Below are 16656 nucleotides of genomic sequence, written 5' to 3'. Positions count from 1 at the left end.
ATCCATACGTTGCCCGACGTTTTGGATTGTCGTAATGGACCCACTTTTTATCGCCAGTCACAATTCGATGCAAAAAACCCTTTCTTTTGTGCCGTTGAAGCAGTTGTTCGCATGCCATAAAACGGCGTTCAACGTCTCTTGGCTTCAATTCACACGGCACCCAATGGCCTACCTTTCGGATCATTCCCATGGCTTTTAAACGTTTGGAAATGGTTGATTGATCAACTCCCAAAGTTTTTGCAACCTCTTCTTGCGTTTGAGCCGGATCTTGATCGAGCAATTCCTCCAATTCGGTATCCATGAACTTTGGCGGCGCACCCTCGCGTTCTTCGTCTTCCAAGCCAAAATCACCACTTTTAAAGCGTGCAAACCACTTCTGGCACGTTCGCTCAGATAGAGCATGCTCACCATAAACTTCCACCAAGATACGATGACTTTCGGCTGCTTCTTTCTTCATATTAAAATAATGAAGAAGAATTCCCCGCAAAAACACATTATTTGGCACGAAATTCGACATTTTCAAGTGTGGTAAAAATATTGTTGTTTACGCTTCAAATAAAAAACTTATACTGACGTTTGTGCCTTACGACAGTAGCTCTCCAATGAATGTTTGGAAATGTGGATCGATGGAATAATAATCAAGTTACGCCATCTGTTGTAAAACCGAAACGAACTTATTCATAGTCCTATTACAAATCTTCAACATCCGCTCCCCATTTTCCCATCTATGAAACGACTATGCATACGTGCATACGTACATACAGGCATACATATAAATATAATATCTTTTAAAGTGTATTAACAACCGTTTTTTATGCATCAACAATAATTGTTTGTGTGCCTTTCTTTATGTTGTTGCTTCATATGTGGCTTGAGTTGGTTCAACCGAATGTAAAAGTGCGAATGAATCAATTGATTGGATTCGAATATTTGCCGGTTGGACAATCGTTCAGTCCAAAAGTTCATTGGAACCACCAAGTGGCGGTATTTGTGATGGCTCGGTGTCGTCGTTTTGTTGTTGTTATGATATTGCCTTTAAGTAATAGATGGTGCCGGGATATTTTTATTTTTCATTTATAATAATTTAATACTTCTGTACAAATGTTGTTGTGTTTGTATACACATTTGTATGTGTGTCATCAACTACCCACCCATTCGTCATATTGTCAGCGCATTTTTGAGCTCTGCTTCCGAATTAGCTTTTATGCCCACCACAACTCATTTCGTTTGATGCCCCTGTCTCATACATATGTATGAATGTGTGTAATAATTTACTATTCGTATAATGTCAACATTTGTCGATTGATTACAATTTTTGTTTGACTCTTCAAATAATAGTAAACAATTTAATTTCATAAATAAATAAGTACAGGGTGAACGATATGAAGTGTTAACAACTTCACACTGATTGTATCTGTAAAACAGCTCATGACATCAACGTCAAAATTGTTCTAATAACAGTTCAATATATTTTTTATAAGCCATCAAAAGCATTTGGGTCTCAGTTTTGTCGAATTTTTTTTCTGTGATGGAATTCAAACGTAATAGTGTAATTGCGTTATATTTGGCTGGAAAATCACAATCAGCCATTGTTCGTGAGCTCAGTCACCTCAAAGTGAATAAAATGTTTGTTTCATACTGAAAAATGAGCTCAAGGTCAAGGCTTACAAGTTCCAAAAAGCACACGATCTTTCACCCCAGCAAAAAAAAGTTCGGTACGAAAGAGCAAAGGAGTTATTGTGCTTGCATGAACGTGGCGAATTTCCTACCATTGTGTTTTCTAATGAAACAAATTTCCGAATTGAGCAGGTCATAAACACTCAAAACGATCGTGTTTACTTGACCGAACGCTCATACGAGAATTTGAGCCTACGTTTGGCCACTCGAAGCAATTTTCCATCGCAAGTAATGGTTTAGGCCGCAGTGACCGCTGATGGACGCTCTCCAATCGATTTTATCGAACCTGGTGTCAAAGTGAATGTGACTTATTATCGAGAAAATGTTTTAGAAGCTGCTTTAGAGCCGTGGACATGCAAACATTTCGGTCGTAGACCATGGACGTTCCAACAGGACTCGGCACCGTCTCATAAACTCGTGTGAACCAAGAATGATTAAAAAATCATGTTCCACACTTCATTTCGTCCACACAATGGTTTTCGAATTCGCCCGACGCAAATCCATCTGGCTCATTTTGGGGAGCAAGGTGAGGACTAAAAAATATGCCAGTATGGATGCGCTGAAAAAAGCGATGATACGAGAATGGGTCAAAATACCTATATTCGTGCAGCATGCCACTCATTTTTTGACCGTTTGAAGGCTATAGTGAAGGCAAAAGGTGGTCATATCGAGCTAAAGTGAATACATGTTAAAATTGTAATCATTTTTGAACAATTTTGTCTTTGAAATCAATAAAAACTAATTTCACACAAAAAAGCTATGGTGTTTTGAATAGGTAACACTTTATATCGTTCACCCTGTATATATCTGCCGGTGCCTGTTGTAAATACAATAGGTTCAAGGCCACGGGAGGTTGTTAAATAATAAAAAAATTTATTTATTTCAATAACACTTGGGAAAAGTATTTCCAATCAAATATCTGAAACTATAGGCTCCAATATATCCTTTCGGCTGCCTGATCATTGGAGCGAATTCCAAGCCGAAATATTGGTGTACTCACTGTAAGAGAAATCTTCATATACTCCGATAGTCAGGCAGTTCTGAAATCGCTTTTATCATGCAAAAACTCGTCTAAGACAGTGAAATAGTGTTACAAATTATTAAAAGTACTTGCACAGAATTTTTCTATTAATCTACTCTGGTTCCAGGACATAGTAATATTAAAGGTAACTGTAAGGCAGATGAGTTAACTACAGGGCGCGAGAAATTTTTTCAAATTAAGCCATTCGTAAGCTCCCAAAACGATAGGGTTTGTTTGACACTCTCCAAATTTCTGTGAGGTCTTCGACAGGCCATGTTCTCCAATTCTGATCACAAACTGAAGTCCAATGGATTCAGATCTGGACTTCCAGGCGGCCAATGAACCCAGGTATATTATTTTTAAGCCACTGCTGGGTAGTTTTTGCCATATGCGCTGAAACAGAAGATTAAGATTCAACGCATTGAAGAGAGTACTGCTCAACAGCTTCATCGCGCCTTCTAAGACGTCCGCCTGGTGCACTTTTGCCCCGGTCCTAACCCCTTTTTCGCAGAAATGAAGTGATGTAATGTCTTTACAAGACACTCCCCAGCGAACTATTACGAAGACTGGATGGAGATAAGTATAAGTATATTAATCCCCAATCAATTATGTGGGTTATATGGGGTTTGGGTAAAAGAAATTCATTTCAGTTACAACCTGCAATTTTTCACATTAATCCAACTGTGGTGTTAACGTCTCAATTGAGGTCCCGATTACGTAAGTATGATTGATTTGAATGAAGACAGTATTCTCTCTGAGCCACCATTCACGTAAAATATTCCTTGCTTTGTTCGACTAAATATTCAAATTGTGCAGTTCCGCCTTTAATAGAAACGACAGGAGCTTTGTTCTGATAACTTCGAGTTTATTTATTCAAAATAGTCCCCTCTGGCCTCGATACACTGTTTTGCGCGATCTAAAAGCTTTTCGAAAGAGTGCTTCAGGTCATGTCCTTCAGGTTGTCGGTATAAGCCTTTTGGATGGTCTCTACGAGGCTAAAACGTCTTTATTTAATGGCCAAATGCAATTTTCCGAATAGGTAGAAGTCACATGGAGCCACAACAGCCAGTGCGGTGGGTGACTGATGGTTAAAAGGCGATTTGTAGTCAAAAAATAAGTCACAAGAGTGGATCGATGAGATGGTGCATTATTATGGAATAAGAGCCAGCTTCCTCCTTTGCGGTATTCAGGGCGAATTCGACGACGCTTCAAAATTCTTCAAAACGCCAAGATCGCCATTGCATTGACGGTTTGGCCCGTAGGCACGAACTCCTTGTGAACAATTCCCTTGGAATCGTAAAAACAAATGAGCATCGACTTGATTTTTGACTTCTCCAAACGCGATTTTTTTTTGGTAGTGGCTCGTCTGGGGCCATCCATTGGCGCTTTGACGCTTAGTGTCAGGTTCATGTTGGAAAAAGCACGTTTCATCACCTGTTACAATGTTGTAAAGGAAGTTTCTCGCCTCTTTAATGAGGTCTTTCTAATGTCGAATTCTGAGCAACTTTTGGTCCTCAGTTAACTTGTGCCGAATGAAACGTGCACAGACCTTTCGTAAGTCCAATTGATCAGTTAAAATGCGATAAATCGATGTTTTGGAGATATTCAACTCCGATTCCATGAATTTCAACAAGGATTTCGGTTAATTTTTGATAAATTTACGAACAATTTCGATGGAGTGAAAAAGTGGCAGTGAAAAAACAATTGTTTTTTTTGTGGAAAGTTAAATTTTTATTTAAAAAATACGTAGATCCGATCTGTGTTTTTTTTCTACACTTTTTCTTAGAATTATCTATAAAAGCCGATTAGTCGAATAATTTGACCCACGCTAATGTGCATGTACCTATGTATTTAGTATAAACCAACATACACTTAACTTATTTAAGCTCAGCTTTTTCCTTCTATGTCCTTTTTGTCGCACAAACTTGTACGACATTCTTCGTCAATGAATCTTCAAAACAGCGAATTCCTGATGGTTTCTTGCATTCTAAGAATTTCCGGTAGGCAAAAAACAAATATCTGAGAGTAAATTTGTACACATCTACATAAAGTGCATGCGTTCGTGTGCTGTGTTTATACTCAGAACTACTCATTTCAAATTTTTTGTTTACCAAGCATCATTCGGCGAACTAATTTACCATTCAAGCAAAACACCGTGACTCACTCAAGCGCTCGAATGTTTCACTTTTTATCAATAAAAGAAAAGTGAGACGAAACTCACAGACATTTTGCCACATTTGCACATTTGTTTTATTTCTATCTTTTATTGTATTTTTTCTTCTTTTTATTGCTCTTTGAATGACTGTCGTCTAAACGCGCGGCTGCTCAGAAATGTAATAAACAAAAAGTAAATAATTATTGTTAATTGTGAAAATGGGTTTCCGTACATTTCGCAAACTTTAAACCGGCACACGAACAACTCAAGTTACATGTTTGTTTACGTGGGAGGGCGCATGTATGTCGGCGCTTTAGGTATAGGTGTTATGTATGCATGGGGAAGTGCGAGAGCTTATCTACATATAATTATATGTATTCCGTAAACCTCTGTGGAGTAGGTCAGTAGCTACAAAAGTTTGTTTTATATTTTGTGCAGGCCTAGCGAAGGCTGCTGAAATCACTAAAGAAATCAAGTAGCCCTGTTGGCGTAACCACAACAATCGAAGGAGTTGGCTCAAAGTATTGTAGGTTTTAGTAATAAAAGAAAAAAATCGGAACTTTCTTTAGATGCATACAGGGTGGTACATATACTGTTTTACAGTGACAGCGCCTTCCTCTTGGAAATCTTGACAGAAAGTTAGTTTCATATATCCGCGGCACCAAATTACGGGGGTAGTATGGTTAATTCGGTGTAAAACAAGCATATTTTTCGAAATTTTTTTTGTCGACACAGTTGATTTATTCAAAATTTTAAAATTACTTCATTATAAAGTCATATTTAAAGAATATTGTGTGAAATTTTCATTGATTTTTATGAAGAAATGAGTTGGTGGCAGCGAATCTTCGCGGACGTCTCATAAAAAAGTTTTATTGCGGTGTCCCTCAGAACTCATTACTGGATCAACTAAAATCAAAAAACCAAATTGATTTCATCAGCTAATAAAGTTTCGCAGGTAACAACGTCGATTTTTTTTTTTTTTTTTAATTTTTTAAAGCGCTTTGAAGTCAAAACACCGATTTTTCATAAAAAAAACTTGAAAACTTTGTTGTTTTAAAATATGACAAAATTTAAAAAAAAAAAAAACTCGACGTCATTACCTCGTGAATAAAGTAAAGAAACAAAAAAACCAAATTTGAAAAGAATCGGTGCAGTAGATATGAATCTACAGTGGACACCGACCGTAAAAAAGGCAAGTGTGAGAAAAACGCGTTTAAAGATTTTCGGCAGCGTGAAATCCGGTTGGAGAGGTAGATACTTAATCCTTTGTGTCTTTGTCAATTTTACTCTAATGCACTTCAAACTTTCACACAATAATCTTAAGATGTTATAGAATAATTAAAAAAAAAAAAAAAAAAAAAAAATTAAAAAAAAAAAATACCATACTACCCCAAAAAATGCTTCAATTGAAAAAAGGTAAAATCATCTTTTCTGACTAGGCGCAATTTCATCTCGGCGGCTACGTTAATAAACAAAACTGCCCCATCTGGGAATCGGAAAAGCCGCATGGGATTGTCGTGAAAGCAATGCATCTTCAGAGTTTGACGAATGTCGGAGAGGTGGCATCATTGGCCTATTTTTCCGGGAAAATGCTGCCAGAAATACCATTTTGATGAACCATAAGCGCTACAGGCGATGGTTAACGATTTTTTTCTGGCTGGAAAATAAAGACAAGGGCTTCGACGATCTTTGGATTCTGTAGGATGGTACGCTATACCACATAGTCGATGACACAATCGAACTTTCGCGTCTCGGCGATGTCGATTGGCCACCAAGGAGCTTCAATTAGACCTCGTTAGACTTTTTTTTGTGGTTTGGACTAATGTTATGAGAACTAGCGATTCAGGCCTTAAAACGCCTATCGGCAAGCTATTCGTGAGATAGAGCCACAAGCCGTTCAAAATAAGCTTTATTTATCAACGTAATTTCCATCAAGAACAACGTAAGCATTCCAGCGCCGTTCTAACATTTCAATACCTCTTTTGTAGAACGATTTATCTTTTGCCTCAAAATAAGCCTCAGTCAGTTTCAGCGATAACCTCTTCATTTGAGCGAAATTTCTTACCGGCGATCATTTTTTTTCGGTGTGCGAACAGCCAATAGTCGCTGGGAGCCAAATCTTGGGAATACGGTGGATGTGCGAGCAATTCGAAGTTCAGTTCTTGAAGTTTTGCCATTGTTTTGATTTATCAACGCGTTTTTGTTTTTGGTGAGCAAACACGGTACCCACTTGCAATATAAAGCCAACACATTGTTTTGATATCTTTACGATGTCAGGTAACTCACGCAACTTCACCTTTCGATTTTGTGGCGTCACTCATAGCACAATAACTCACGAACTAATGAATAGAATATGATGCAATTTTAACAGCTGTCTTTTTAAGGTTACTATTAACTGAAAAAGAGGTAAATGCAATAAAACTAGTCACATTTATGTGTTAGGCACGGGACTTTTTAGCCCATTTGTTACATATTGATACATTCATAAATATCATTCATTCATTCATTCATTCAAGTATACATACAGTTCTGCAGACTATTATTTTCTACTTTAAAATTGAAATTTGAAAGGTCGAGACAATAAGCACCGAGAGATTTGGTAACTCCTAAAACACTCAGGTTAAAAAGACCCATAGTATTTAAAGCTCTGGAAAGTGAAAGCGTAGACAGTCAAAGAGGAAAGGAGAGAAGTAACAGAAGGAAAAAGATAGCATAGAATAGAGAAATAGAGGTAGTTAGACCTGTAAGAACTTTCCAGATTCTTTGGTAAATCTGAAAATATGCTCCAGTTTGAGAGAACGAATTTTTCATATTCTTGTGATATCGGAACCCATAATTCGTAGCCATACTCTATCAAATGCGGGACTCTCACAGAGAAAATGCTCAGTGCCATACGCCTCCTCCTTATGTCCTGTAATAATACCGACCATCAACCTAACGTCTTTTTTCCAAGTGTTAAAAGAAAGTCCGACAGTTTTCTGTTCGGGCTTGTCTCAAAATACTTTGCAGTTCTACAGTGTTCCAGACCAGACCCTCGCTTTTTATGTAAATGGCATACATAATCGCTGATCCAATTCATGATTCCTGTGGAACTGATTCCGATTATTGGCTCGGGCCCTTGTGGGATGCCGCTGATCCACGGTTGGCCAATTCAGCGACAATTTCATTTCCTCGAACATCGGGGTGTCCTGGAACCCATATAAACGCAAGCATGTTCTGTATTGCGACAGAATTAAGCTTCCTCTTACATTCTTGAACAATCTTTGAGGTTTGCTTTATGTTCTCTAGGACATTCAATGTGCAGCCTGACTGTCACTGAAAACTCCAATCTGTTTCCCGCGAAAACTCCTCTCGATTATCCATTCGGCTACTTTCAGGATGGCAAAAATTTCCGTTTGGAAAACAGTTGCCGTTTCTCCCATAGCATAGTGATACTTATTACTATCGTTTAAGTACCATCCAGCTCCAGACCCTATTTCATTCTTGGACCCATCGGTAAAGAAAATATCCGTCCAACCTACCTGAATGCATTCTGGATTGCTTCATTGCTCACACAGTGGAAATCTGACATCAAATTTCCTTCCAAATGAAACTTTCGGTATAAGGTCGATCTTAGGTGCCAAATACAGTAAATAGTGCTCAGATAGCATCTTAAAGATTTCTCTGTGTCCGAAGTTTGGTCTTCGTGCCAGAGGCCATATTTATGGAGCCCTCACATTCCTTTTATTGCTTCCTGTTGTATCTGAAGATCCAAGAGCAGTAAATCAAGCATAGCATTTAGAGCATCGCAGGGGGTTGTACTCATGGCACCCGTAATGCATAAACATACACTTCTTTGCAGCCTGTGTAATTTCCGAAGTGTGGACTCAACCATGGTCAGTAGCCACCAAACCACAGAAGCATAAGTGATAAGTGCTGTGTATATCCACCAGACCACAGCAGGTTTCAGACCTCAGGTTTTGCTAAAGGCTCTACGGCATTGTTGAAATATACTCAATGCGCGATCCACCTTCAGCGAAACATGTGTTTCCCAAGTCAGCCTCTTATCCAAGATTGCCTTAATCGGAAAGACCAAGTGTCAGAACTTCCAGTGTTGGAAAACTAAGTCCACCCAATTTCCGTTTTCTCGTGAACAAGTTTTGTTGGGATTGACAAAAAGACCCTGTCTCATGCACCAGTCATTGATTTTGTCAGAAATCTTCTGCACTTTCGGGCAAAGCCTTCTTAGGAATTTATCCGATGTTAGCGCACAAACATCGTCCGCATATGCTTAGACATGAAAACCGGGTTCGTGCATCTCCGCTAGTAGAGAGTCTACGACCAAGTACCACAACGGCGAAGAAAGACCCCCACCTTGTGAACATCCTTGCTTGAAGATGTTTACTCCTAGATATTTAACTTTCTCAGAGAGACTACACACACAGTACTCCTTTTTGACTCATTCAGACTCATGAACTCCGAGCGCTACGAATTTGTTTGCTGGGTACTCGTATTTATTGTAATTTGTACTTTCAAGTTTCACTACTATGTATTTGAGAAAATTAAAAACATTAATTTTTTCATATCTTCTCTGTAGAACGTCGCAATAAATCAACAAATGTGATAGTGGTGACAAAAGTCTGGCAAAAGTGGTGGGTTGAAATTCTTATGCATTTATATATGTGTGTATATGTATATATGTATAGCCCAAAAATATATACATACCAATGGCTACATTGTCATAAATATATGGCAAAAACAATAACAAAGGAGCAAGGAGCACCACACGGCGATAACTCACTTATCAAATGCAAACAAACACGAAATGGCAGAGATAACATTTTTATCTGAGTATTTTCCAACAAACTTTTACCTGCTAATATACGACCGCTGTATCGGTTCGAAGCGTTGAAACCACGAAGAGTAGTAACTATTAAAAGTTGTGCGTTAAAAATATATGGGCGACGGAAAGGAAGCTCGAAAAAACAACTGAAAAATAAAATCGACCAAATCTTATATTCGTTTTGACTACTTACGCAAATATAAACCTGCAGGCATAAGGAAAACGTGGTGTTGTTGTGAGTCAATGACAGTGATTTTTGTGAATTTTATAAATGCCAATTTATTAAGAAATTTGTGATATTTATGATGAAATGTATTGAAAGCAAAATTATTCATTTGGATTAAAAACTATCGAACTTAATTGAAACAACTCTAAAAATGGATTACAAGAATCTGCTACTGGTAAGTTAGAATTCGTTAACTTCATAACACATACAGATCCTTTTAAATAGGTGTATTTTATATATATATAAGTATGTATGTAACCACACATATCGCTTTCTATTGTAAGTGTAAGTTTGTATGTTCAGAGGAAGGTCTTGGGCTTCGAAATGGGCGAAGTTCTGGTGCTAGTTACTTCTCTGCAATCCACTTTGCGCACTGCAGTGAGTCACAGTGAAAATCATACGCTTCTAAGTATATAGTATTTGCCATATTGGATAAAATATTTAATTATATATTTTATATATTAAATAATTAACACATAAAGACTAGTTATAAAGCATGATTCAATAATAAAAGGTTCAGTAAACAGTTTTCTCATTCCCTCTTGATAAATCGGCTCCCTTTGCTAGAAATTTTTAGCAAAAGTGGAAGAAAAGTAAAATTTGTAGGAAACACATCTCGTTTTCAAAAGGGTGCATAAGCACTTGCTCGGTATGTGAATAACCAAGACGAATAAACCAGGATATCACAAAGCATCTTTTTGGACAATGAACGTGAAAGATGAACATTTTGCCAATTTGAATCAGATGCCTTTCAAATACAGGTTAGGGGAGTACTTACTAGGTTACTTCAGAGATACATAAGTTAACAACAAGAGCTCATTTAGCAATAACAGATGCTATCACAGCCTTTTGATGGCAGATGGAGAGAGGTTATGAGGAGTTTTTTCATGGCAGAAATACACTCGGAGGTGTGCCATTGCCTGTCGAGGAGCCTCCGCTATTACAAAAAATATTTTCTATCAAGTATGTCAAGTAGTTAGGAATGCAAGAATAATCGCGATTTGGGGGTCAAAACTCCAAACTTACGTGGGCATAGCATAGTAAAGCAAGGCGTGAGTATGGTTACAGCTTGTTGTTAGTCAACTAAATTTATGATGAGTTCGCTTCTCCTCTCAAAGGCTGTCATTAGGGCCATAATGCTTAAGTAATATAATAGCGTTATATTGGCAAAACTTCCCAACTTCCTGATCAGTTTCCAATTTAAAAATTAATTCACAAAATATCAATCTGGGTTTGACTTTATAACCTTTTTTTGACGTGATAACGCCTTATAATTCGATTTAGCCGGATGCACGCACGAAAAAATGTGTCGTTATCTTGCTCAATCGTCGTTACCTTGCTCATGCGTCGTTACCTTGCTTGAACTGCAAGCGAGAGCGCGGAACGAACGGCAAAGAGCACAATCGGCCCCCGCGTTCGGCAACTTTCGACATCTGGCTCTGCCCTACTTGAGTGAGCATATATATGTATGCATATGTATGTATATGCGCATTTGTATATAAATTCACATATTTGTATTTGCATATGCCTTCTTCCTGTGTGCATGGTAATGAACCATTTCTCTGTTGAGAATAGGACGATGATGGGAAAAGTAGGAAATGAAAGGGAGTGTTTCGTGTGTAAAGTGTCTTAAAAAAGGCAAATCGATGATGGTGCCTCTTAGTGTTGTTGACTTATTAACGTCTGATGCATAATCGAAATTGAACATATCTTTCATGAATTTGATAAATTTTTCTCCATTTTTCTCGTTTGTCTAAATGTAACTTGACCTATTCCATTGCGATTCCATTTACCTCCTTCTCTATATCCATACAAAATATCTATCAAACAAATAAAATTAAAATTTTCTTTCGAAAAATGCAACCATTCCATCAGTATTTTCTTATGACGTTGTCACGTTAAACTATCGTCAGTAAACCGACTTTACAAACAACCTCTTTTTTTGCAATATCATTCCTGGCAATTTCCGTTTGTGCCATTTATAATTTAAGTAAAAAGAAAACATTTTTTGCTACCATTTTTATCAAAAAGGTATTTAATTTTTCCACTTTCTTCGTCCTCTTAAATGCGGCCTTTGGTAAGGGAGTGTCAAATTCTAATGTCACAAGTGAGCCAACTAATGTTACAAGTGAGCCAACCTTTAATATTTGAATCATGGTTATAAAGTATAAAAAACAGTTGAAAAGCGGAAAAAATTATTCGTCGAGAAAGCTGAGCATATCGACTGCATGAAAATGCTTTTTTTTGTCAAAAAGTTTTATGTTTTACTCTGTTATTGATTTTTGAAAATGAATCACTCGCACTTCAATTCTGCTCTTCACCCACTTGCATAAAAGTGAGGTTATTTCGAAAGACCATAAAATCATAGAGGATTTGTTTATGTTTTATTATAGCTAAAACTATATTTGATGAATTAAAATAGTTTACATTATTTTAAAACACTTAATTTGGAAATAAAATTGAATCAAAACTGCAATACCATATATGGGCTCATATGCCGTAAAGGGTTAATTAATATCAGAGGAGTTAAGGAATGCAGCCATGGCAATTTTAAGTCGTTGCTATTACATTCATTGACTAATGCCGCTTAATTGCAGCCAATTAGTCGCATATTTGACTAAAGATTGCTAAATCGAAGTAATCAGTCTTTCCTGTTAATCACGACTAATCAGTAATGCTTGCCTTCTTGGGTGAATAATAAAATTCTAAAGCAATCCACACTTGTTTATAGCAATAGAACACCTGTAAACACCAAAATACAAAAACAAAAAAAAAACAACACTTCAAAGTTGTCAAAAGGAATGCAAAACACTAAAAGTGGCGTAACATTTTGGAATTTCAGTCCAATGGCTGAAATCAAAATACCAACCAGAAAGTACTAAAAAAAATGCTTTATGAAGCATAAATAATAAAAAAAAGCAAAAAAAGAATAAAAACAATTTTTTTCATATATTAGTCTTCTTCTTTTTAATTGGCGCGATAACCACTTACGCCAGCCGAGTTTAACAAAGCGCGCCTGGACACACCAAGGAAGCCAAGTCCTTCTCCACCTGATCTTCCCAAAGCAGACGGGTTCTTCCTCTGTTACCACCAGTCGGCACCGCATCGAATACTTTCAGAGCCGGAGTGTTTAAATCCATTCGGACGACATGACCCAGCCAACGTAGCTGCTGGATTTTAATTCGCTGCGCTATGTCTATGTCGTCGTAAAGCTCATACAGCTCGTTCAAACCGCCAAAAATCTTGCGCAGAATCTTTCTCTCAAACACTCCAAGCGTCGCTTCATCGGATGTTGTCATCGTCCACGCTTCTGCGCCATACATTAGGACGGGCATCATGAAAGTCTTGTAAAGTGTTAGTTTTGTTCGTCTAGAGATGACTTTACTACTCAATTGCCTACTTAGACTAAATTAGCACTTGTTGGCAAGGGAGATTCTACGTTGGATTTCTAGGCTGACATGATTATCGATGTTAATGCTGGTTCCTAAATATACCTCGAAATCATAACTGTCAACAGTGACGTGGGTGCCGATACGCGATTGTGCCGACTGTTTGTTTGATGACAGGAAGTACCTTGTTTTGTCCTCGTTCCAGATCCATTCGCTTTGCCTCTTTATTCAGTTTGGAATTGCAGCCAATTAGTCGCATACTTGACTACAGACTGCCCAATAGAAGTCATCAGTCTTTCCTTTTATTCATGACTAAACAGCGATGCTTGCAGTTTTAGGTGAATACTGAAATTCTACACAAACTACACTTTTGTATTGAAATAGAATATCTTCAAAACAAAAAAAAAAAAAAAAAACACAAACAAAAAACAACAATAACAACAATCCAAAGTACTTAAAAGAAATGCAAAACATTAAAAATGACTTATGACTTAACCGTTTGAAATTTCAGGTCAATGCTGATACTAATAAGAAGATATTAAAATTGATTTGCGAAGCCTAAATACAAAAAAAAAGAACAGAAAAAAATTTTTTTTTATATTACTCAGCACTAAGCACAAATTATTGCAATCACTTGTGACCTTTGACTTCAATCACATGAATAATTTAGTTAAAAATGGCGGCATTCTTTATACAAGGAGTGATGTATAGTTTTTGCAAATTGCGCCGTACGTCAATAATATTTGACAGTTGTAAACTAGACAGCTGTGACAGCGCATGAAGGTTCATATAAAGATTTCCATCAATTAAAATCATTTTTTTATTTAATAAAATAGTTATACAAAACAAAAATTTGCATATAGCATGAATTAATTCCTTGGCGGCCACCGTAGTCGAAAAGATCGGTACGTGACTACCATTCTGAAGTATGTATATTAGGTTCGTGCATGAAACACCAAAATGATGGAAAAAGTTGTTTCTAATAGCAGTCGCTCCTCGGCAGGCAATGGCAATTTTCAGAGTGTATTTCTGTCATGAGTTAGGATTCGAAGACTTTGAACGGTTCAAGTGATTAACATACTCTTAGCCGTGGCGGAAAAATTGTTAAAACATTACACGACCCCCTAAACTTGGCCAACTATTTCCTTAAACTGTTTGTAAAACTTAAGCTGATTTATTGCCTCAATTTTGTCTGTAGTTGATCATGATCATACAGATATTAAATATCCTATTTGGTGCTACAACACATCAAGTTTGGATGCATCACCATCAATCGTTTCATCAATCAAAATATGATTTTAAAAATATATATAACTTATTTTTATGCCTGCCACCTTATGCAGGTGCTCATAGAAAAGAAGAGGTACAACGAAAAATGTTGCCTAAAGAATTTATGAAATCGGTAAATACCAGTATGCACTGATAAGAATAATATCAGTTAGTAAATAGTCATACATTTCGCCTTAGAAAATTAGGCCTACGTTTGGTGACCGCATTTCGAATACTATCATACTTTAGAATTTCAAGGGCATATGTGTAAAGACTTCTTTATGTGATGGCTTGAGTGTGATGTAAGATCGTAAAGATGTATGTACATATTCTAGGGGTGTTCCTATTTTTAACTTTAGTGCTTAGGTATGGTCGATCAGCTAGTAGTTCAAAGTAATCCGTTTTTCGAAACGTAAAATCTACGTCGTGTGAATATTTTTTTTTAAATCACAGACGATCGACAGAGATGGATTTCTGAAAATTTTCATAGGCCTTCCGACACTAGTCTAGCGGATGTGCTAATAACTCATGGGCTTTTAAGAATGCATACCCACCGAAATGGAATTATTTTATACAAACTTTTTAATATCCAGACTGTCTGTGGTTAGCCCCAATATAGTGCTAAAGTACTTATGTATTTCAGTTATATCCAGTTCAGGATATTGCAGGTTCGGGAATAACACAGGTCGGCAAATTTTTCTTTAACCAAGAACTAGACTATACTTTTTGGAAGGTTTTCCCTTTACTGAATCCAAATGTGCGTCAGATTTTTACATGTTAGTTCCCTTTCAGTGGCTTCCAGTGTTCGCTTTTACAACATTTACTGCATTTTTCGTTAATTGTTTAAGTTAATATATCAGGTGAGCCCATAAGTTCGTGGGTATTTTACCCATACATAATTTCACTTTTGTACGATTTTTGCATACAAAAAATTATTCGCGGAATATAACGGAACTATTTATACATTTTTTCTTTGATAAATTGTGCATTCAACAAGTGATTTTAATCGTGGATAGAAGCACATGTTGTTAAAAAATAAAATGGAATCTTCGAACGCGTATAAGAGGCATATTTTGTATTTTTTTTATAAAAGTGGGAAAAATGCAAAAACTGCTGTTGCAGAAATAAACACTGTTCACGGAGAGGACACCGTGAGTATAAGGACTGCGCTAAAGTGGTTTTCAAAATTCCGAAGTGGTAACTGCGACGTGGAGGATGCCCCGAGTGCTGGTCGTCCTGAAGTCTTTAACTTCGACTGAGCCAAATTTGACAGTCGATATGATAGCTCACAGGTTAAATTCATCGCATGGAACAGTTCACAGTTCACAAGCACCTGGTTCAGTTGGTAAAGGTTTCAAGGCTGGGAAAATGGCTTCCGCATAGACTTTCCGTCGCCAACTTTCAGCAGAGAGTGAATGTGTGTTCTCAACTGCTGCAGCGGCTTGAAAATGAAAGTTTTTTGAACCGTGTCGTTACTAGTGATGAAAAATGGGTCCTTTACAATAATCCTGTTCGCAAACGCCAATGGTTAGATAAAGATGAAACACCAGAACCGACCCCTAGAGATGGCTTTCACCCCAAGAAGATTCTCCTGTTTATTTGGTGGGATATGGACAGTATTGTTTATTATGAGCTTCTGGAACCAAACCAGACGATAAGTGCTGATTATTATCCCCATCAGCTATCAAACCTGAATGAGGCATTTAACAAAAATCGACCGTCTTTAGTGTAAAGACGCAAAGTTTTGTTTCACCACGACAACGCAAGACCTCAGACCGCAAGACAAACATTAGGCAAGCTGAACGAGCTTGGATGGGAGCTAATGCCGCATCCACCATACTCTCCGGATATTGCACCTTGTGATTATCACTTTTTCCCTGGACTTCAATCCCATATGAGTAGCAAGAACTACTCCTCAAAATAAGCTATAAAAAGGGATATCGAAGCGTATTTTGGCTCCAAGGGCAAACAATTTTTTGAGCAGGGAATTAAAAGTTAGCCTAAACTTTGGGAAGACATTGTCAATAATGAAGGAAAATATATTATTGATTAATAAATACTTCGAACATCTTTTTTATTAATTTTAAAACCACCTTT

The 16656-nt window shown here is 37.2% G+C and overlaps 1 protein-coding gene across 2 annotated transcripts in view; it reads left to right on the top strand.

The window, feature by feature from the left end:
* LOC128855584 (leucine-rich repeat-containing protein 70) overlaps positions 1-16656 on the top strand; it is a 33949-nt gene that overhangs the window by 5707 nt on the left and 11586 nt on the right. The window contains exon 2 of one of the 2 annotated variants that reach the window (XM_054090599.1): positions 9887-10076. In XM_054090599.1, coding sequence (XP_053946574.1) covers positions 10053-10076 — 24 coding nt within the window. In that variant the 5' untranslated portion in view covers positions 9887-10052. Of the gene's footprint in view, positions 1-9443; positions 10077-16656 lie in introns of those variants that run through there. The other variant, XM_054090598.1, reaches the window with a different exon arrangement.

Source organism: Anastrepha ludens, chromosome 2, assembly GCF_028408465.1.
Source record: "Anastrepha ludens isolate Willacy chromosome 2, idAnaLude1.1, whole genome shotgun sequence".
NCBI classification, from domain to species: Eukaryota; Metazoa; Arthropoda; class Insecta; order Diptera; family Tephritidae; genus Anastrepha; species Anastrepha ludens.
Note: the sequence above shows the minus strand (reverse complement) of the source record. Positions and strands in the feature narration are given on the sequence as shown.